General features: G+C 42.8%; 1 protein-coding gene across 4 annotated transcripts in view; it reads right to left on the bottom strand.

Moving 5' to 3' along the window:
* Positions 1-9,019: 9,019 nt before the first annotated feature.
* Positions 9,020-24,548, bottom strand: part of LOC147030228 (leucine-rich repeat-containing protein 3-like) — a 51,270-nt gene continuing 35,741 nt past the window's right edge. Inside the window, exons 1-2 of one of the 4 annotated variants that reach the window (XM_085874075.1) lie at positions 22,362-23,205; positions 20,038-21,987 (exon numbers count right to left, since the gene is read on the bottom strand). In XM_085874075.1, the coding sequence (XP_085730201.1) occupies positions 21,127-21,909 (783 nt within the window). In that variant the 5' untranslated portion in view covers positions 21,910-21,987; positions 22,362-23,205 and the 3' untranslated portion in view covers positions 20,038-21,126. Of the gene's footprint in view, positions 9,387-20,037; positions 21,988-22,361; positions 23,206-24,548 lie in introns of those variants that run through there. The other 3 variants (XR_015056268.1, XM_085874074.1, XM_085874073.1) reach the window with 3 other exon arrangements.

The following is a 24,548-nucleotide window of genomic DNA, read 5'->3' as shown; positions in this document are numbered from 1 at the left end:
AGGCGGATTGTGCCGTAAATTTTCATTTGGGCTGGCGCGGCTTTGGTAATTCCCGCTCGGTTACGCCGGATCTGAGTCGGTAGCAGCGACTCGGTTCGGGCAAAGCCGGCCGAGGGTGTGGTTTCCCCGGTAGCTAGACCGCGCGGCTACTTAGGTAAATTGGAATCAGACAAAAAGACCCTAACCACGTGGTCAAAATATTGGCGTCCACGGTCCATTAAAGCGACCCGTCGACTTCGGAGTTATCCGGAGTGAGGACCTTCAATTCCGGGTGTTCGGAGGGGAGATGGCCCAACTGCTCCGTCTAGCGGTCATCCTCGCCACCGAACCCGGCACCACAATAATACCAGGTGCGGTTGTCTGCCTGTCATCCTTCCAAGGTTGGCAAAATGAGTGCCAGCATGCTGGTATACTCTGTTGGAGTGGCGACCTGTCCAGGATTGTGTCCAAGAGCCAAGGAGACTGCTTAGACAGCAGCAGCAATGCTCTGCACAGAGTATGGTCCCAATGGATGGATGAATGGTCATGTATAACCAGAGCATCACGGCTTAAAGCTTAAATCGGTATCACTGGGAAAGAACTGCACCTTTGGGTCTCCATGCCTAATTGACTGATTTGTACCTGCCTACTTATATTGTTGCGGGGCCGGGCATCGGCTGCGAGCACGACAGTGAGATGGAGCTGCAGAGTCGGCTCGACCGATCGCCCGGAATTTAGATCGTACTTCTTCGGAAAACTCCGGAAAAGTACGGGTCCCTTTTCGGACCGAAGTTCGCCAATAGACAGACCACGTGTCCATCCATTGGGACCATACTCTGTACAGAGCGTTGGTGCTGCCAAAGCAGTCTCCTTGGCTATTGGGCACAATCCTGGACAGGTCGCCACTCTGACGCAGGATACTTGAATGACTCGGTCATCCCAGCAAGCTGGTACTCATTTTGCCGACCTCGGAAGGATGGCAGGCTGAGTCAACCCCCTGGTGAATTAATTCAGCGGGCAACGAGGCTTGAACTCAGGACCCTCGGAGACCACGTGGGGTAGGGTCAATTTGCCAATTTCAATTTACCTAAATACCCACATGGTCCAGCCTACTGGGGAAATTCACCCTCGACAGCTCCCGTACAGAACGAGCCGCTTAGCGTACTCGTTCCGTGTGCGATCCGAGCGGTTTGATTGCTGAGATCCGTCGGTCCCAAATATCCCATTACAACGGCAATGGCCTGGCTAATTTTCCAACATGCAGCACGCTAAGCCAATGAAAGAATAGACGCGAACGAGCTGAAACATTCAACAATCGGGGTATTTTTTTCACATTTTGGGATGAGGGGAGCACATAAGGGCAGAGCTAAACCAAATATTAATAAGCACGTATGTACAGCAAGGCTCTTAACAATTCACTACTTGCTATACTGGCGCCACAAACACACATACGCACACACCCAAAGAATCGGACCACAAATGGTCTTTGTTAAGGCCTCCAGCTCGGATGGAAAGGACGAGCTGAAGACCAGATTCTGCCTCGGACCTGTCCACCTTGTGTGGTCTTCGAGCCGTTCGGACCGGGCACCAGCGAGGGCGAGCTGAATCCAACCACCGCGAGCCGCAATCAGCTTCCCGAGCTCCGGCGGATCCCCTCACGCTCCGGAACACACGCTGATGAGACGAGGTGCCGATCCTTCCCAATCCGCTGCGTCGATTCCCCCGAAGAACCACCAACCAAGAAGAGCAAAAGAACCGAACCAGAACAGAGCGAACAAGACCCACGAACAAGAACCAAGAAGACTCAATTTCTGTCTCTCTCTCTTCCCTTCTTATCCCTCTTGGGCGCGGCTCGCTTCCAGCGTGACTCGTTCACCGTCGATGGGGGCCATCGCATCCCATTTCTTGGAGTCCCCAAGCGAGCCGATTCATGTCCATATTAGGGAATGGAATCCAGTTCGCTCAGCGTTGGGTGTTGTTGTTATCGTTGGTGTTGTTATCGTTGGTGTTGTTGTTATCGTTGGTGTTGTTAAATTAAAGAAAACCCTGACTATAAAAATAACTTCACAGCACATTTACATTTATTCACCCATTAGACTAGGGGATGGATTCCAACTAGAAACACTTACTTATTGAAATAACTAAGCTATAGGAACCTGAATGTCTGTGTGCTCATGGCTTCCAGATTCGCAACAATATTCCCACCGGCATAAAACAGGTCTCTATGGATAACTCAGCCGAACGGTCTCAGTCTCACTCACCATCAACTGCCAGTGGGAATGAATGACAGGTCCACTTCCTTAAGGGCCCCAATGATTCCAACCTTCTTGCGCGGTCGGTCTGGGAATATTTTTGGCCCAAGTCTTTCAGGAATCGACCGGGCAGTGTGAACGTTCGACTGAAGGTAATTTAGGCAGGAATTTGTGATTTGTTCAGGGTGCTGGCGATAACTCACAGTTACTCTTAACGAGGACACCGTGGGATATTTACCATCTACCATTGAATGCTTGCAGATGGTACAGCAAGCTGTGTTAGGGATCCAGCGGTGTCAGGGATTGATAGCTCAGAGGTAAGGAAGCCACCACCATCCCGTCAATCGCAATGAAAAAGGTTGGGGAATTCCATTGTGGGGTTACCTGCACGTTGGCTACAATCATGGGTCTACCACGAAGCGACCTAACGTACTGTTCCTCAAAATGTCTCGAGTGACCTTCTTTCACTATGAGCCCTGAGTTTCACATTTTTGGTGCAAACGGTTCACCGAATGGACCATATACACCTTACATATGCAACTATGGTGGAAACATCGACAAGACCATCCCCCGTCTAAACTCTGTGCCCATTACCTTACTTTGAAATTCCTTCCAAGTTTCTTCGAATTCGAACCAATACGTAATATCACCTATTCCTTTTCACAATTTAGCTCCACCTGTCACTCCTGTGTGGATATCATAAATAGATGGCTTGAAAAGCAAACTCTCATTCGTGAATGTGGCTGGTGGTGAAGTCAGCACCTTGTGATTGGTGACAGCCTCCCACGGAGCCTGCAAAACCACGAACGGTGAGGCTGTGGCTCGTGATTAGCTCATGACTCAGGTGGCATGACGAACCGTAACACCTGTTTCACCACTTTAACACTCACCGTGGTAATCATGCATCTGTCCAAATCAAACACAAAATACAACAAATCTTAGGATGGCATCAGTGGAGGAGGAACTTGTAAATTTTCAGGTCCCTATTATACAACAATGGATTGTGATGAAAAATATGAAAAGACAGATTTGATTTGATTTATTCATTTGTAGCATGTGGCTGCTTGGCTGCATCATTTTCTGGAGGCACAGGTATGCTATTGATGCAATTCCCCTGTTACCAGCACACTGGTACTCATTTCACCAACCTCAGAAGGATGATAGGCTGAGTCAATCCTCCCTGGTGTTAATTCTACAACCCAAAAGGGGTTTGACCTCAAGACTCGATAATCTTAAGCCAGCCACCCTCACCGTTGAGCCAACACCAAGCCTTGAAGAGACAGAAATAATGAAATATTGTGAAATATTAGCCCTCATCCTCACCAAAGGGGAAAATGGACCATTTTAGACCTTTGGGGTGCGTTCACACCTCCATGAAGTTAAAGCAGTAATAAAGCCCAATTTGCATGGACTATTTTGAGGTATCATTTATTTGTTTATTGTTCGTGATGCCTTTTAGAGCAAATCATACACTTTCTGTGATAATTTACCTTGTAACCTTCAAATCCTGTCCTCCAGTTATTCTCCTCCTCAAACCATGTCTCACTCACTGCAACTACAGTATATCATACTCCTCGTTATCTACTTTGGCATCAAGCTGTTCCATGTTATTATTTAAACTTCTGGCATTGGTATAGAATATGTTTAACTTTTCCATTCCTGAAATTCAATTTTCCTGTCTGGCCTTACTCATCACAATTACATCATCAGTTCCTTCCTTATAGCTTCCCCACCCTCTGATGACCTAAAAAAGGCTGAATTCCTTCCTCAATTCCCACTGCAAACCTTGCTGCCCCAATTCTATTTAATATATGGCCATCATTCCAGAAACACTCCCTTTGTCCCCTGAATGATTCCCACTGCTTCTTAAATGTAAAACCTTCCTCCCTCCATCATTCTTCCAGCCATTGGTTGACGTCTATTGATCTGTTCATAATTTCTATGTAATATCTTAATCTGTAGACAATCCCAAAAAACATTATCTCACAAACATTTGCTTTCAGCCACGAACCCAATATCCTGAATCAATTTTTCTAAACCTCTGAGTAAACTTTCCCTACATCATTTACTCCTCGATGTACCACAACCAACTTCTTCCTGCCATGACCCGACAAATATGGTTTACCTTTCCTTCAATATTCCTAACTCCTGCTCCTTCAAAACTGCACAGAATTCTGTGTCTACGATCCTTCCTACATAATGAAGAATCTATATATTTAATTGTCTCATCACCCACAAAAACTTTCTCCCATACCTCATTTCCTCCAATTTATATTGCTGCACCAACATCACTCCCTGCACCCGCTGCACTCCACCACTCCCTACACCAGGTGCACCTCCACCACTGCCTACACCTGCTGCACCTCCACCACTGCAGAAGCTTGAGGAAAACGTTGAGTAATCTTCGTGGATGCTGCCATATATCATAGAAATTAAATATAATATAGGTGTGTGTGTGTGTGTGTGTGTGTGTGTGTGTGTGTGTGTGTGTGTGTGTGTGTGTGTGTGTGTGTGTGTGTGTGTGTGTGTGTGTGTGTGTGTGTGTGTGTGTGTGTGTGTGTGTGTGTGGGGGGGGGGTATCCCCATTTTTGGGTTTCACAATGTGGAATGGAGCCCTCCCAGGTCTCAGTGTGTGTGTGTGCGTGTGCGTGTGTGTCCATATGGGTTTTCAGAATGTGGAATGGAGTCCTCCCAGGGTGGGCTCAAAGTATCCACCTTCATTACGGTGAGGGGTCACGATCCACGGACTAAACTGAAGTTTTTTTGCAGATGCGGGTTTCAGAAGGTGGAACGAATCCCTCCCAGGTCACGAAGTATCCACCGTTGAATGTGTGTGTGTGTGTGTGTGTGTGTGTGTGTGTGTGTGTGTGTGTGTGTGTGTGTGTGTGTGTTTGGTTGGTATATCCATATATGTGTTCCAGAAAGTGGAATGGAGCCTTCCCACATGTGTATGTGTGTCGATTGGTATCTACATATGTGGGTTTCAGAATGTGGAATGGAGTCCTCCCAGGGTGGGCTCAAAGTATGCACCTTCATTTCAGTAAGGGGTCACAATTTATGGACCAAGCTGTGAAGTTTTCTGTTCTCAAAGTTTTGTGCCGAGGGCTCTCTTTAGGATGATCGCTGAGCCCCAGACAGCTTCCAAATGTAGTTCGTTTGTAGTGATATTCCCAGGGGATGGTTTTAAAAACATTTCTGTGAGGTTCTTCTTCGTCATTCCCTTGAGGTTCTTCGTCATCACTGGTACAACTTTGGCATTCTTCATCCTGCAGTATCTTTTCACTCCATTCTTCAGGTCTTTGTATTTGGTCATTTTCCTGATTTCTGCATAGTTTAGTCCAAAATCACTGCGATTAACATCTTAATTAGCAATGCCTTCTTTTTTTTTGCACCTAAGTATGATATCTGGTCACAATGCTTTGTTTTCGATGTTCACGCCTGACGGGATCATAAGGTCGTACGTGAGCGGTACTTCAATATTTTCAGTTATTGCTTTTGGTTAATTTTCCCACAAATTTTCTGGAATTGGTATATCAAAGTTTTGCAGATGTGCCAGCGGATTACTTCACAAACTCTGTTGTGTTGTTGTGTGTACAGCTGTTCTGACACGTATTTTTTTCCTTTTTTCGTGTTCGGTCATTAAGAATCACATATCATTGTCTTTGCTAACTCCACCTTCACCCGTCATCTGTCTCTCTTTTTTTTTCCTTTTCTCTTACTCTGTCCCCTCATAAAATGCAGCACACTCCTACACCTCTGTTGATCTCTCGCTGTCTGCCTGTGTGTCTCTTTCTTTCTCTCTTCCTCTCATGCATCCCTCCCTCCCACAGTGAATTGCAACGTTCGGTGAGGTGTCGCTCTCTCCTAACTCTCCCTTCCCCCTATTACCTTACACCTGCCTCCTCTCTCTCTCTCTCTCTCTCTCTCTCTCTCTCTCTCTCTCTCTCTCTCTCTCTCTCTCTCTCTCTCTCTCTTTCTTTCTCTTCCTCCCCCACTTTATTGTCCCATCAGTGAAGCGACGGGTTGTATTTGCTCGTTATAAATCAAAAGAGGTGGTGTTGACATTATACAGGAATTTAGTGAGGACACATCTAGACTATTGTGTGCAGTTTTGGTCACCACAACTCAGGAAGGACATAGATGCCATCAAGAGGGTTCAGCACAGCACTACAAGATTGATTCTGGGCCTTGCTAGACTCAGCTATGAGGAGCGGCTGAAGGAGACAGGGCTTTACAGACTAGAAAGGAGGCGGTTACGAGGAGATATGATAGAGATGTTTAAGATGATGAAACTAATAGATAAAATATGTGCACATCAATTATTCAACAGAGTAGACATTGATAGGACCAGGGGCCATATTCTGAGAGGAAAGGTGGGAGTGAGGTAGGGGTCTTTTATTCAGAGTAGTTAATACATGGAATGGTCTCCCCGGAAAGGTAGTGGCAGCAGAAACAGTGGATAAGTTTAAATTGGAACAAGTCTGAAGACGACGATGGTTCACAAGCGGTATTTGACGATGTAGATTGTTTCAGAAGTCAAGGATGAGACAATGTGATAATGTTTGACCAAGTTATAAAAATGATCAACATAATGTGGTACAGGTGACAGGTTATTAGCTGCAAAATGTCGAAAACCCAGTTTCGTTCAATAACTTTAAAAATTTGACCTTTGCATAACCTTTAAAGGTCACAAAACAATGTTGTGGACATTAAAATAAGGAAACAGAATAAGTACTATAGCTTATTGGAGTTAGTTCGTCGAAGAAGGTCGAAAACCCGGTTCGATTCCCACAACTTTGAAAATTTGACCTTTGTGAACTTTAAAGGTCAAAGGTCAAGGATTATGACCTTTGGTGCAAAACTTCCTCTGGAACATTCCAGGAACAATATAACGTCATATAGGCTATATGGCATTTCGCACTCCTCGGATTATAATCCATACTTTGATGAAATCAGCGTAAAAACAAAATCGAAGGGGGCGCCACGGGCAAGGTGTTCGAGATAGAGCAAAATGGTTTCAAGACTTTAGGTGGGGAATGACCTCAAGATTATGCATAAAAAATATTGTCATCCTAGCTCTCAAAGTTTGGGCGGTCATATGATTTTTATGTTAAAATTTGCAATTTTCTAAGTTCGTGACCTTGTGACCTTGACCTTGGGACGAAAATGAAAAATCGAGCTCCGTGGGGCTATGCAGGTGCCATTGGGCTTACCAAATACCGAAACCCCTGCCAAATACGACAAACCCCTCGGAGAAAACAATTTTTTACGTCAAAATTCGCAATTTTCTAAGTTCGTGACCTTGACCATGGGACAAAAATGAAAAATCGAGCTCTGTGGGGCTATGCAGGTGCCATTGGGCTAACCAAATACCAAGACCCCTGTCAGATTCGACAAACCCCCTAGGAGAAGATGCAAATTGAAATCGGCTACCCCCTAAAAACACATGTTTTTTGGGCGTGGCTCCGTCCATAATGGGCGCACCACGCCCATTCTCAGAAAAAAATAACTAGATCATGATATAAACCTACCACCAAAATTTTATCAGGATCGGATCAAAACCCACGGAGCTATGCTCGGGACAGACAGACAGACAGACAGACAGACAGACAAGCCGGTAGGCGGACATGGGTTGTCGGCTACCCAATATAACCTGATGCGATGGGCCCGTTCGATGGGATTGACCTGAGGATTAAGCACAAGAAAATTCATGATTCTAGCTTCAAGGGTTAATGCTGCAGATTGTTTTTTTGTTAAAATACCCCCACATTTAGAGGTTTTCGGCTGTTGCTAGGCAACGGAGGGTCCATAGCAACGGTTCTTTCTCACACATAACTAGGACATACCATGAACCTACCATACCAGTTTCATGTATATCTGACTCATAGTCTCTGAGATATAACGAACTTCGTTTTTTTATTGTTTTCGAACAGGGTTCATTCAAAGTCTATCTTCTCCGACAGTTTTCATAGGATCTGGCTGGAAATTTTTGACAATATGGCTGAGTGTACTGCCCACAGTCGCTCGTGGCCCGATTTTTGATTTTCGAAAAAATAATTTTTTTATGATTTTTCAAAAATTTCAGCCCGTTGCTAGGCAACGGTGGTGTCCATAGCAACGGTTCTCATTTGCACACAACTAGGTCATGGTATGAATCTACCAACCAAATTTCATGGAAATCGCCATTGTATTAACTGAAATCGCCATTTTAAATACTGATAATAAGGGTAGAAAATAATAAGGGAAGAAAAGAAAAAATCTCAAAAAAAAAAATTTTTAGATTTTTTTTTCGACTAGATCGACTACCAACAGACAGACAGACAGACAGACAGACACACAACAATAACGAATATAGTGGTGACTTATTTTTTTCGTGAAAATATTTTTTCGTGAACCAATTGGATGGGTACCTGGAAGTGATTGAGATAGAGGGGTATGGGGATGTTGACAGGACTTTTAGGTAGCTTGAGCATTGATGGGTGATTGTGTGAATGTGTATGGAGTGCTGTTGGCGGAGGTCTTGTCAAGGGGGGTTGTGTGGTTGATATGTGTTTTTTAATCAAGCCCATGCCCCCTCCCCTAAGGAGGAATATATATATATATATATATATATATATATATATATATATATATATATATATATATATATATATATATATATATATATATATATATAATACAATACAAAAATAATAATACATTTTGAATTTTCTTCTTTTGAATTGGTGTTGATGTGCAGGAATGATGGGCTGAATGGCCTCCACTTGTGTTTGATTTCCATGTTATGGTTACCATGAATACCAAACTCACATAACAAATAAAAATGGTGAAAAAGATGCCTTTTCTTTTTCAAAATCAAGCTTCTATTTATTTGCAACACCAACGTTTTCTTCATTGATGTATCTCAATCCATGAAAACATGTTTGACCAACTCCCTCTGATCATTGATGCATTGTATTATGAAAACTACAAACACTTTTTTCCTTGGGTGTACTTGCCGCCCAAGAATCAAACACCATCTGTACCTCTATCTGTCTTGAAGGAATGGGTATAGAATGAACAGGTGGTTGTGAAAGGTCAGTCAAGCTTCCTGTGGTCAGTGCTGCCTATGACGTCAGACACGCTCCTCGACGCAGATCGTGGTGCTTGCTTGTACTGTGATCAGGACAGACAAAATTGAGGCAAAAGTATTAGAGTTTGTGAACCTTGCGATCCAACATAAAAATGGTACTTTCTCAAATGTTCAACGACTATGTGCTTAGGATGTAAAAACATCCCCAAGGACAGGATGAAGATGAGAGAAAGCATTAAAAAGGTATATGGAAAAAGGCCATACCCTTGTATCGGCGTAGGCGGGCGCGATTATCAAGGGGGATTATTTTGTCCTTGCAATCTCTAATCTATCTATAATTCCAGCAATCTCTGTGTGTCTGTCTGTCTGTGACCACTGTTTCTCGACAACCACTGGTCCTATTTAATTGAAACTTGCCAGCTATATTGCTGGGGCCCTGTGGATGTGCCTTTTCAAGGTTTGATATTAATCGGACAAGTGGTTCCCAAGTTATGGCCATTTATTTATCAAACCAATGACAGGACACGGTGCTATGACGTCACAATTCTTCTTCTTTTTTTCTTTTTGCACGTACGGGCCCGCACTCGTAAGGTAAATTGAACGAACTGCACGAATGGCTTTGGTTTCAGCATTCTTCGACCCCACGTGACACCCACATCGAGGGTTCCAGGAGGTGGGAGGAGCGTCGCTCACCTTCTCGAGCTCCGCCCACGGCCGTGCTGCTGGAACCGCCCACTTCCGCGAGCCGCACAATCAATCAGCAGCAAACGCTCCATTTTTCTCGGATGAAAGGTTTTCAAAAAAGCACCTCGGCTTCCTTTAGGCACGGCCAATCTCCATGAGTTATAATCCCTGAGGTTGGTGATTAGGTGGCTCCCCCTCCCTCCACTACACAGAAGCACACGGCGAGTCAATTCAGCGAAATGTGCAGCACAAGCTCGTCCTGATGGCCGATGCACTCACTCGGTTTTGAATTGAACGGGAGCAGATTGTAGGACAGAAAAGCAGATGTCTCCCTCACCTTGTGGAATTAATGGGAGAATTCCTCATTCCTCATTATAAAATTTTAATAAAAAATGATAAAATTATAATCAGTAGTAGTCGTAGTCGTCCTCCTGTCAGTTCTGCTCGAACAAGCTTGCGGAATGGAGATAGCCGATCGATCTCCCAGGAACGACCCAGAGATCCCTCACATCAATGATGATGTGCTCTTGTCATGTTTTGTTGTGTGTGGGGCGGCCTGGCAGAGGTTGCAGGTATCGTCAGTGGTGTCGTCTCGTCTGTGTTTGTGGTGTAAGAGCTGTGGATGGTGTCATAGTGAAGGCATGGAAGGTGACCATAGTTGGGCTGTGTCATGGATGAGTGGGGGTTGAGTGGTTGACTGTCCAGGATGTTATTGTTGTTGTTGTTGTTTAGAATGCACTTCAGCTATCCTGGCATACCTCTAGGCTCTCCTGGCAGGCCACCATTTCATAGAATCCTTTGGGTTGTCCGAAATGCACAGTTCGACACTCAGCGGAGAGATTAGTCGCCCGTTGGTTGAGACTTGGTTAACATATAATTTGCATAAGGGAAAAATGTACAAGCCAAGGTGAAGATACAAAGGCCAATCATGTAAATGGAACCAGTGAAAGAAGTAAACATTGGGTGTAAAATAGAGGGTGGGAATTTGAATGGACTAAACCAAGAAACAAATTGAACATTCTAGAAATCAGGATGGACAGACCTGAGGAATAGATTCAAGCAGAACTCATCATTTTGCTTGAATTCATTGATATTGCACTTTCAAGATATTTATAACTGTCTCTCAGGAACAATGTATTTCTGGCTTGCAGATAGAGCTGGCTGGTTTGGTGGTGGGTAGTGCCAGCTGGGTGGCGGGTGGTTCCAGCTGGGTGGCGGATGGTGCCGGCTGGGTGGCGGGTGGCGGACGGTGCCAGCTGGGTGGTAGATGGTGTCTGATAGGTAGCGGATGGTGCAAGCTGGGTGGTAGATGGTGTCGGCTGGGTGGCAGACGGTGCCGGTTGGGTGGCGGACGGTGCCGGTTGGGTGGCGGACGGTGCCGGTTGAGTGGCGGACAGTGCCAGCTGGGTGGTAGATGGTGTCGGCTGGGTAGCGGATGGTGCCAGCTGGGTGACTTTTTGGAAGGGTCAGCTTGTTTGCAGGTAGGGGAGGCTTGTTTGCAGGCTCGTCGGCGTTTTCGCTGTGGAGCAGTGAAGGTGTTTGCTTTATCACGAAAACGAATAATTCTTCACTATTCCATCAACTCATCCCCCTCAATTCCTAATAAATAACATCACAATACAGAACTGCAAAAATAATTACGTATAAAACCAAATATTTCAGATTACAACATTGTCCTTGCACAAACCTGAAAGAATGTATTTTTGGAGATGCACATGAATTGTTGATAATTCGCACAATGGCTTATCCAGGCCAAAAATCACAATCAATCAATTTAAAGTATTGTTATTAACGAAATCAGATTTAAAACTAGAAGGGCACTCAGTAGAGTGCATACCTCCGCCACGTAATGCCTGATCCACGAAAACATATCAGGCCCAATACATTTTTGAAATATCATGCTATGCAGTACTATATCGTTTTTGGCTCAAGACTGTCTAGACTTGTGCAGTTCTGCAGGTGTGGCACTTTCTGTTTGCTTGCATGACAACCAGACACGGTGCACTACATCATCATATGACTACTATGGAGAATTTAAATTTACACATGTCTTTTTTATTTATTTATTTTTTATACATTATACCCAGTTTTTCCTTTTATACCCAAAACTGCAGTACATTATTATGAATACTCTATTTTACAGGGTGTTCTAAAGACTTTGTGCAACTTTCAACTTTAACTTTGGATGTACATATGATGGATGGAAACTGTAAATGGCATGTGAAAGCACGATTCGTAAAAAATTTACAAAATGCATTTCAAACGTCTCGGCTGAAACATAACTGTCATCATTCAATCCGATTTTTCAAGCTCGTTGAAAACCCTTCTCCAACTCGAAGGGTACTCGGTAGAGAGCATACCTCCGCCATGTAATGCCTGATCCACGAGAACATATTGGGCCCATTACATTTTTGAAATATCATGCTATACAGTACTATATCGTTTTTGGCCCTATCTATCAATGGTTAAGTTCTTGCACAAACCTGAAAGCAAAACACAAACACAAACAAAACACAAATCTCCACCGAGTGCCCTTCTAGTTTTCAATCTGATTTCGTTAATAACAATAGTTTAAATTGATCGATTGTGATTTTGGGCCTGGAGAACCCATTGTGTGAATTATGGACAATTCATGTGCATCTCGAAAAATACATTTTCAGGTTTGTGCAAGGACAATTAAAAAAATTATCAGATCCGGATTCGGATCTCCACCAAACTCGAATCAATTCTTCCTTGTGACACACCCAACATGTCCACAAAGTTTTGTCCAAATCCGTCCACAACTTTTTGAGATATCCTGCACACAAACAAACAGACAGACAAACAAGAAGACATCATGCAGAACACGATACTTGCAAAGTAAAAAAAAAAAAAACATATCTGACCGAAAAAAAAATTGGTGGTTGAATTCAATGACCAAATATGCAAATCCACTTCAAATTTCAAGTAAATCGGATGAAAATTGAGGATTTCAGAAATACCGCCTTAGTTGTTGACCTTGGGCCTATGTTGACCTTTTGGTCCATGTTAATCTCAAAAGTAATTGGCTTGGTGAATTCACTGACCAGAAATATATATCCCTTTCAAATTTCAAGTCAATCGGATGAAAATTGAGGATTTTAGAAACCTCACCAAAGTTGCTAACCTTGGGCCTATGTTGACCTTTTGGTCGTTGTTGACCTTAAAAATAATTGGTGGTTGAATTCAGTGACCTGTAATACAAATACTCTTCAAATTTCAAGTCCATTGAATGAAAATTGAGGATTTTAGAAATCCCATCTTCGTTGTTGACCTTTGGCCTATGTTGACCTTTTGGTCCATGTTGACCTCAAAAACAATTGGCTGGTTGAATTCAGTGACCTGAAATATAAATCCTCTTCAAATTTCACGTCAATCTGTTGAAAATTGAGGATTTTAGAGAGGAGGAGGAGATTGGGACCATTCTCTGTGCAGAGCCTTGGTGCTGCCTAAGCAGTCTCCTTGGCGATTGGGCACAATCCTGGAAGGGTCGCCACTCCGACACAGTGTACCAGCAAGCTGGCACTCATTTTGCCAACCTCGGAAGGATGACAGGCAGAGTCAACCCCACCTGGTATTAATTCAACAGCTGAGCAGGATTTGAACTCAGGACCCTAGGATCCAAAGCCTGCCACCCTAACCATTAAGCCAACACCAGGTTTAGAATTTTAGAAATACCACATTAGTTGTTGACCTTGGGCCTATGTTGACCTTTTGGTCCATGTTGATCTCAAAAATAATTGGCTCAGTGAATTTAGTGACCTGAAATATCTATCTTCTTCAAATTTGAAGTCAATCGGATGAAAATTAATGATTTTAGAAATACCACATTAGTTGTTTACCTTGGACCTATGTTGACCTTTTGACCTCAAAAACAACAGACTTCTTCCTTATGACAAACTCTACCATATGGTGAAGTTTCGTGAAAGATTGGTTTAAATTGTAACCTGGAGGCGACAGACAGACAAAAAGGGGTGAAAACATAACCTCCTTCACCTTCGGTGGCAGAGGTAATAATGGTTTTGGTTGCTGTAGTTTGTGCAAGTCTATTTGGAATACCATAAGGCCAAATCAATGAAAAACTAACATTTATGTATGATCATTTGTCATAAGTTATGAGTACTAACAACAAATACAATACCAGCAGGTGTAAAAGAACGAAGCATCCGACATGAATACAGTATTTACTGCTCCTGAAAAACATGATGAAGACTGATGAATTACCCACACAATGCCAATATGAGTGTTGGGAAGGGATTCAGACAGTGAGATACTTAACGATGGAAAATACCAAACTCCGATTTACTGACGATATTGTGACGAATCTGGCAGCCATGAGCACACAACAGCCAGAGTCCTTATAGATCAGTTATATCGGTAAGTATGTGTTTCTGGTTAGGGTCCCGTCCCCTATGTCTAATGGGAATTAAGTGTACGTGCGCTGTGCAGTTATTTTACAGATATGATTTTTACATCACCAACAACGACAACAACAACGCCCATCTTCGTTTTTACAACAACAACACTCTGCTCTCTCTTCACTTCCATTCCAAACAACACTCTTCCATTCCATTCCATCCACCCAATGGGAGCAGGCCACGGACGAGCGGACCACGCCCCAAAGGACGGAAGAAGGAATTGATAATTGCGTCCCGTCAGCTCGAAGCGTTTGTCTGGTTTGCGCTGACTGCATCGCGCGCGTCTGTCTGGTCTGCACTGACTGCATCGCACACGTTTGTCTGGTCTGTGCTGACTGCATCCCGCGCGTCTGTCTGGTCTGTGCTGACTGCATCACGTGCGTCTGTCTGGTTTGTGCTGACTGCATCGCACGCGTCTGTCTGGTCTGCGCTGACTGCATCCCGCGCATCGGAGGTGTCTCGTCTGGCGCATTACAGCGAGCAGTTGACCGTCTCATCAAGGGAGACCACCTCGTCTCGCCTCCTCTGGGTTCAGCTGCCCTGGTCCATGCTTTTAGTGACTGGAGCTCCGGGAAGGTGTGGACATCGAGCCGCGCAAACGCGGCCAGGTAGCCAGCACGTTATCTTCCCTCAGATCATCTTCCCCCCGAGCTGGATGGGAAATAAAGACCTCGAGGTTCATCTCTTTTGGGGTATCTGTGTGTGCATGTGTGTGTCCGTGGGCCCCATCGAAAAGTAGAATTGTGCTTTTTGTTGTATATTATTTGCCTTGCTTATTCGTATAACTCTTCCCTTACGTGCTCCCCTCGTCCCCCGACTAATGTTAATAAATTCCCCTCTTGTTGAATGTACCAGCTCGTTCTTTGTCATTTCTGCCATTGGTTTGCCATGGTGCATATTGGGGATTAGGAAGGCCGTTGCCGTAGTTGTACATTTGGATCGACGGGCCTCGGTAATCATCCGCTCGGGTTACGCACAGTTTGGGCACGTTAACGGCTCGTTCCACTCGAGGCCTGCATAGGGTGTGAATTCCCGGTAAGCTTTGCTGCGTGGGTACTTAGGTATATTGAAGTTGGCAATTAACCCTACACGCGGTCAAATTATTGGCGATTCATGGTCCTGTAAGGGCCCCGTGACCTTTCGGATTTATCTGAAAGGTACGACCTAAATTCTGGGTGTTCGGTGGAGCCGACTCTACTGCTTCCCATCGTGGTCATGCTCGCCACCGAGATCCGGCACCACAACAATATTACAATCATGTCACATGATCATATAAGGAAATACAAGGAGGTTCAACACAGGTGGCAATCAGGCCCATTATGCCCATACATTTCTGCCAATATCTATGTACCCCTCTATCTCCAGTGTTTCTCGGTACCTATCGAATTCCATTGATCTAATTTCAATGTATAGTTCCAAGCAGACTAAATGTGAACTTAACGAGAACTGAATAAAACCAACTAAAAATGTGAACTTAACACGAACCTAAACAAAACAAAAATTCTTACAAAGAAGGCAACACCCAGAAAAGTACTGAAACAGAAAAAAGATTGAAATGATGGATAATAATATCGAAAGTAGTGAATAACCTGTCCTTATTAGAGGAGTTAATTACCCCTTTTTGGTGCATTTTAGTGTGACTTGAAATACCCACTTCCACCGGGAGCCACGCTATACGATATGTATTTATATAGAGAGGATGGAGATCTTCCCCCACCCTGAACCCCAGGAACAACTTACTGTATCATGAGTTTTCTTTTTATCGCCATAACCTTCCCGGGCACACCCTGAGTACAACTCATTCAATCCAGCATTTAAAGAGTGCTTGAAAGTAAAATAAACCAATGTCACCTGCAGGGTGACCCGTATCTTGCCAAAAGGTGACCACGTGTGATTTCTTTAAGGTCACACTGAGGTGAACAGAGCTGCTATCCACCAGGAGCGACTCCTTGAGGAATATCTGCCTAGGAGAGATTCCGATGAGAATCGTTCTACAGAGTAACCATGAAAAATATGCGTTTGCCTCATAACGTCACCAAATGGCGTCATAATGTCTCAAGCTTGACATATCTAGAAAGCACTCATCGAGGTGTTCATTTTGAGGTACTACACGATATGGTTCCTAAAACTTGAAAATTTGACCTTGGGGTCAAATATGTTTGACCTTAGGCGCTAACCATGAAGGTCAAGGCCAATCGCCACCAAAAATTAATCAGCTGAGCACCGGACCATGAACTATATTCCCATGAAGTTTGAAGACGATCCGATCAAAATTACTCAAAAAATAAGGGTTTCGTCGACTCCCCTGATTTGCGACAAAGTGACCTTGACCTTTGACCTTCAAAATTTTATGCGCTGAAAGGGACCTCTATAGGCCTCTGATATGCGAAGTTACAAAAATTTCCAATGATAACTGTGCTCTGCAGAGTGATTTATACGTGATTACAGACAAACAAAAAAAACAAAAAAAACCATACAAGCTAACATATCTTGCAAAAGCTTCGTTTTGGCAAGATAACAAACGGACATTTCTCAAACTATAGTACTACTACCAGATAATGCAGTTCTACCGGACTGTTGTTAGGGAATTCGTACCGATAGTGTGGAACATTTTGGGAGTTTGCTAGGAATGTCCATTGAGAGCATAATAGCAGGGATCTCTAGAAATTCTGCATTCTGTAAAATGGGACTTCAAGTCCTCAACCCCTTTCTTTTTCAAATCCTCAACCCTACCTCTCCTTCTCAGCTCCAAAACCTCAACCTCAAGTGTTCAAACCACCTCCCCACCCCAAGTCCTCAAACCCCTGTCCCAGCTCTCTGCCCCCCCCCCCCAATTCAATGTCCCCTTCCTGCCCCCACCCCCAACTCTATGTCCTCTCCTCCCCCTTTCTTCTTCAAGTCCTCATGAACTCGCAATCCCGGGTCTGCAACTTCCCCCTTCTTACTTATGTCCTCAACCCACCCTCCCCCACCCCCAACCCCAAGTCTGCAAGCTCCCTCCCAAACCCAAGTACTCAATCCCAAGTTCTCTCAACAACCCCAAAACCCTCAACCCCCCTTTCCTAACTCTGTCGCTTCTCTGCCCCCCCCACCCCACCACTCCAACTCTGCCCTCCACTCCCCCCTTTCTTCTTCAAGTTCTCAATCCCCCCTCCCCTTTCCACCTTCCCCACCCCAAGTCCACATAATAGTCACTAACTTTTAACACCACAAAAGTAAATGGATGAAAAGGTACTTTTTCATTGGGTTGAATTGACTGAATAGTTTGGAGTCATATTATGTTTTTCACTTCCAGTAGGTGTGCAAACCAGTGACTCTAAGCCTATACACCACCCGTGTGCACAATAAAAATGCACACAATTGGAAATTGCGTGAATATAGATATTTGTAAACCTCTGGATGAACTGTCCAGACTCGAGAGCTCTTGAATGAGGTATCATCGAGCATTATACGTGCTGTGGTTTCACGAGGTTACACCCCATTCAGACTCAAGTGTGCAACTTGCACTTATTTTTTTATTTTTTTATTTTTGTATACCTTGGTCGAGGCTCGTATGAGAGCTAACACACAACTCACAGCAAGGAGGCATGAGACAAGAGGGGCGGGAGTGGAAGGGACAAAACAGTGGGGAACAGACACATTAGGTGAACTGTGGAAGGGAGAGGGATGGGGATGGGACGGGGAACATGGCGAAGAGAAGATGGACATTTCAGGGACTTTCAGGAAGGAAAGTAGGAGAAATGAAGGAAGTGGGCTTGGGTGGATTATCGGGGGTAGAAAAGATCGAGGATTTGGATGGGGGAAGATAAGAGGTGGTGGTGAACAGCTGTTTTGAAAGCCTGGAGGGAAGAATGGGAAAGAATAGAGTGAGGAAGTTTATTCCAAAGGCGGGAAAAAAGAGGAATGAAAGAGTGAAGATGAGCAGTGATTCGTGATTTTGGTAGTTTTACCAGAAGGGGGTTGTTGGCAGACCTTGAGCGCCCTGTGGAAATGTGGTGGGGACAAATCGCAGAGAGAGCAGGGGGGGCAAGGCTGGAGAGGAGTCGGTAGAAGACAGAAAGACCACCGACTAACCTGCGGTGATTGAGTGAGAGGCCCAATGACTCAGCTTCATTGCGGGAGATGCCGATGATCTTAAATGCCCTGGTTTCGACAGCGTGAAGCCGAGAAAGGTGGGAGGCAGGAGCACCAGCCCAGAGGGGAGAGCAGTACCCCATCAGGCTACGGACAAAAGCTTTGTAAGTGGTCAGGAGCTCAAGAGGGCCGAGGAAGGACTTAGCACGACGGAGGATTCCCAGTCGGCGACTGGCTTTTGAGGCGAGGTTGGAAATGTGACTTTCCCAGGAAAGGTCATGGCAGATAGTGAGACCTAGAAGCTTGAAAGAAAAGACTTCTTCCAGAGGATTGTTGAGAAAGTGGATGGGGGGGTTTTGTAAACGGTCCTTTCGAAGAGACATAGTGAGAGTGTGAGATTTGTCTGGATTGAAAGACATGTTCCACGTGTTGGACCAGTTTGTGATTTTATCCAGATCTGCAGTGAGTGAAGAAGCTGCTGCTTGCCGGTCTGAGGGATGACAGATGGTACGGCAGAGGGTGGAGTCGTCGGCAAAGAGAAATAGAGGATTTTCCAGAGAGTCCGAGAGATATTTAGATATACATTTAGATGTATATGTATATTTAGATATACAGATACGAGAAATACCCACTCCCCATGAGAGTGAGGACTTTATGTTGTGTTGTACAACTTCCGGTGATTTGTGGTTTGATTTGTGTGTGTGTGTGTGTGTGTGTGTGTGTGTGTGTGTGTGTGTGTGTGTGTGTGTGTGTGTGTGTGTGTGTGTGTGTGTGTGTGTGTGTGTGTGTGTGTGTGTGTGTGTGTGTGTGTGTGTGTGTGTGTGTGTGTGTGATAAGTCCAATTTTAAAGTTATTCTGTCCAGCGTACAGGATAATTCATTTGCGGGTATGATAATTCCCCTACTGCTCACTGCTTTTGATAATTCCATCATTTAACATAAAAGTAAAAGTTGGAGGTGGCCATCCTAACTTAATTGAACATTCCCATCCACACTGAGAGTACAACCATCACGTTTCAAATTGTTTCATCCAGTGGTTTGGGAGTCCATAAAATACAGAGCACATTTGTAAATTGGCCAAGTAGTTTTCAATTCTATAAGGTTTTCATAAGGAGATACCATTAGAAATTATAATATTGTAAACCGCAGGGACTTGTAATACACTCTCCCACCAGGAGTGGTGCTATATCACACACATCTACATAGAGAATTTGCGTCATTGCCCCATCCTACCCCACCCCTTTCCCAATCACCACGATCATTATTTTTTACTAATGCCTAAAACCTCCACAGGCACATCCTGAGGACAACCACCAAATTTTAACAAAACCGTCCAGGGTCGAAACGTCAGCCTATCAGAGAAAAATTACAACAGAGAGAGAAAAAGAACCAAACAAAGGTGCCTTTTCCAAGTGAAATGGAGCTTCATATTCAAAAGGAATCTTCAAATTAGTTTAAAATGAAAGGTGTTCAATCAATACATTTCACCATTGATGGCCCATGATGCTGAAACTTATATTTTGATAAAATAAATGGAAAGAGGATTAGTAAACCTCAAGGAAATATGAAGAGGAGCATGTAAGGTATAATGTTAAAAGGAAAAGGGAGAAAAGGACAATGAAAGGGGAAAGACTGGAAAAATATATAATGGAAAGACTGGAGTAACAATGAGCAGGACAGGTAATGCAGAGAGAAGTGAAGTGATGAACAAAAAGAATAACAGAATTAGGATGCATCTATATGGAAAACAAAATAAAGGAAAGATAAATAAGAGATGGAGATGCAAGCTGACGACTACTGGGGAGAACAACAGTGACAAAAGATAATGGTCTGGAACAATTGTGCTGAGGCCTTCACCTGCAGGGGACAGTAAATAACTAAGTGATGAATGATGAACAACAAACACAAAGCTTCATGCAGCTCAATGAAATACACATTAAAATGTAAACAGTGGGTAAAAAAATAATCAAGATTAGGAGTTGGCGTAGCTTCAAGTCAGATACAAAGTCCAAAGCAATACTTTATTTTTCAAATTATTACAAGTGGCCAGTACAAGACAACCCCAGTACAAATGTTGACCTTTGTTGAACAGACAGGTGTCAGCAGCTTGTACAACGGAGCAAGAGCAACGGCTGAAAAAAATCCTTTAGGCACTTTTTGTACACAAAGTCGACCCTCGAAGAAGAGCTAGAACATCAAAGAAAAACAAGAAAATCTACAACAGAATAGTTAGAACAGAAGACCTGGAACCCAACACCAACAATAGAATCCCTAAAACAGTCAGAAGTGGGGAAACACACCAACAACAGGGTAGGAGGATACTGGCAAGGATAAGAATGAGTGAGTAAAGGAAGGGAGGAGGATACAGGAGGTGAAATAACTGGATACAAGCTCAAATACAGCAAGAAGGGAGCTCAGAGATCATGAAGGGAAAAACCTGGGAAGGCAAACCACTTGGTTTGTGCTTTAAGAAACCCCAAAATGGCAATGTATATCTGCCATCTTTGAGACCAGAGATAATGACACCTTAAAACTGGAGTCCAGTTTGAAGATAACTTCCAGCCTTTGATTATGTATAACAATCTCATAATCAGAGAGAACACCTTGATTAGTGAAACATTCCCAAAATATCAAAATGTTGTCGTCACATGTTCTACATCTTCCTGGCTTTTCTGCTTGCTTTGCAGAGATTTGAGATACTCTAAATGCCGACGTGTGTCCTCTTGATTCTGACGTACATAGTAAACCACGTAAGAAATAACCATCGCGAACCAGCCAAACATGGTCACAAGCATGACGATATCAGTCGTACGGTGATTGCAAAACTTAGTGTCCGACAAGATCCTTACAACCGATAGTCCGCGGAAGCGCTCATGTGACGCGGGGTCACATTCCATTTCACCAACATTCTCCAGGTTCACCTCGAGCCATCGTAAAACTTCCTGGAGGTCACAGTCACAGTAGAGTGGGTTCTTAAAGAGACGCACCTTTGCATGTATGTCCTGAAATGCCTGGTATGACAGACATCTCAGAAGGTTGTTCGACAGGTCGAGCAAACGGAGGTTTGTGGTCACACCGTGAAAGGCGGAGGAATTAATTTGGGAGATGCGGTTGTGCGAAAGGTCCAGTTCTTGCAACATGGTCAGGCCACAAAAAGCTTCATTGGGGATGATGGCGATTTGGTTGTGGTCCAGGAGAAGACGTGCGGTGTCTGCAGGAATGTCTCTTGGGATTTCCTGCAAGCCCTGATAACTGCAGTAAACCACCTTTAAGCCTTCCTCTTGGTGGCAGTCACAAGTGAGTGGACATCCACTGCTCAACTCCAAGCACAGCCCGACAAACAAAATCTTGTAGATTATGAGTGTGTGTTGCCAAAAGGATTTAGAAACGTGGTAAAGCAAGGTGATCTCCATTTTGAATACAACCACAGGCTACATCAATCCAATCGCTTCACCGTTTCCTCCATATTCCAAGGTTTGGTTCATAATGACCTTTGGAAGACAGGAAAGCAGTAATGGCTGGAGTGCCAACAGACAAATACACCTTTATGAAGACTACAAGATCACTCTAATTACAAGTTCTTACTTGTATTCCACAGCTTCCAGGACATACTTTCTTAATTTTAGCACTCAAGTTAATATTCAGGTGAAAAACAAAATGACAGGCATCTGAACATTAACAAAACTACAAGCATCTTAATTAGCAGTCACGAAACTACAGGTATGCTAATCACCATAAACAAAACTACATGTATGTTAATCAACAATAACAAAATTACAGGTGTTTTAAATAAACAATAACAAAACTACAGGTATTTTAATCAACAAAAACAAAAGTACAGGAATCTCAATCAATCGTGACAAACCTCCAGGTATCTTCATCAACAACTAGAAGGGAACTCAGTAGAGCGAATACCTCTGCCACGCAATGCCTGATCCATGAAAACATATCAGGCCCAAGACACTTTTGAAGAAATATCATGCTATGTATGGTTTTTGGTCCGATCTCTCAATGGTGAAGAATCAGTTTGAAAATTAAATAACTCTCGTATCTGAAACCGGATTTCGATCTTCACCAAAAATCAAATCAATTTGTCCTTATCATACACCCAACCAGTCCACCAAGTTTCAATCAAATCCGTCCACAACTTTTTGAGATATCCTGCACACAGCCAAACAGACAGAAAGGGTTGAAAACATAACCTCCTTCACCTTCAGGTATCTTAAAAAAACACAGGTATCTTAATCAACAAAAACAAAACTATATGTGTTTTAATCAATATTAACAAAACTACAGGTATGTTAATCAACAACAACAAAACTACAGGTACGTTAATCAACAACAACAAAACTACAGGCATCTTAATATTTACAAAACTACAGATATTTTAATCAGTATTAACAAAACTACAAGTGTTTTAATCAATATGAACAAAACTACATGTACAGTATATTAATCAACAATAACAAAACTACAGGTTTCTTTAACAACAATAACAAAACTACAGGTATCTTAAACAACAATAACAAAACCACAGGTATCTTAAACAACAGCATGGTGTATTGGCGCAGTGGTTAGGGCAGCGGCTTGGGATCCAAAAGGTCCTGAGTTCAAGTCCCGTTGGGCCACTGAATTAATACACCAGGGGGTTGACTCAGCCCGTCATCTTTCCGATGTCGGCGAAATGAGTACCAGTATACTGGGCCGGTGTATACCCCGGTTAAAATAGGTGTACCATATCCCTGTGTCGTAAGAGGCGACCAGGGTTGCGTCAGGAAGGGCATCCGGCGTAAAACGTGCCAAATCACTATGCGGATCATACTGATGATCCGCTGTGGCGACCCCTAACGGGAGCAGCCGAAAGAAGAAGAAGAAGAAGAAGAAGAAGAAGAAGAAGAAGAGGTATCTTAAACAACAATAACAAAACCACAGGTATCTTAATCAACAAAAACAAAAGTATAGAAATGTTAATCAATGTTAACAAAACTACAGGTGGTTTAATCAGCATTAACAAAACTAATGTATCTTAAGCAACAAAAACAAAACTACAGGCATCTTAATATTAACAAAACTACAGATATTTTAATCATTATTAACAAAATGACAGGTATTTTAATCAACAAAAGCAAAACGACAGTTATCTTAAACAACAAGAACAAAACTACAGCTGTCATAATCAACAATAACAAAAATACAGGAATCTTATTCAATATTAACAAAACTACAGCTGTCATAATCAATATTAACAAAACTACAGGTATCATAATATAAACAAAACTACCGATATTTTAATCATTATTAACAAAATGACAGGTATCTTAATCAACAAAAGCAAAATTACAGTTATCCTAAACAACAATAACAAAACTGCAGGTATCATAATCAAAAATACAGGAATTTTAATCAATATCAACAAAACTACAGCTGTCTTAATCAATATTAACAAAACTACAGGTATCATAATCAACAATAACAAAAATACAGGAATCTTAATCAATATTAACAAAACTACAGGTTCCTTAATCAATAAAAACAAAAGTACAGGAATGTTAATCAATATTAACAAAACTACAGGTGTTTTAATCAGTATTAACAAAACTAATGGATCTTAATCAACAGTAACAAAAACACAGGAATCTTAATCAATATTAACAAAACTACAGGTGTATTAATCAATATTAACAAAACTAAAGTATCTTAATCAACAATAACAAAACTACAAGTATCTTATTATTAACAAAACTACAGCTATTTTAGTCATGTTACAAAATGACAGGTGTCTTTATCAATATTAACAAAACTACAGGTATCATTATCAACAATAACAAAAATACAGGAATCTTAATCAATATTAACAAAACTACAGGTGTATTAATCAATATTAACAAAACTAAAGTATCTTAATCAACAATAACAAAACTACAAGTATCTTATTATTAACAAAACTACAGCTATTTTAGTCATGTTACAAAATGACAGGTGTCTTTATCAATATTAACAAAACTACAGGTATCATTATCAACAATAACAAAAATACAGGAATCTTAATCAA

Source organism: Eptatretus burgeri, chromosome 3 (genome assembly GCF_056783735.1).
Source record: "Eptatretus burgeri isolate ZD-2024b chromosome 3, Ebu_testis_v1, whole genome shotgun sequence".
NCBI lineage: Eukaryota > Metazoa > Chordata > Myxini > Myxiniformes > Myxinidae > Eptatretus > Eptatretus burgeri.
This window is presented reverse-complemented; position numbering and strand designations above follow the sequence as displayed.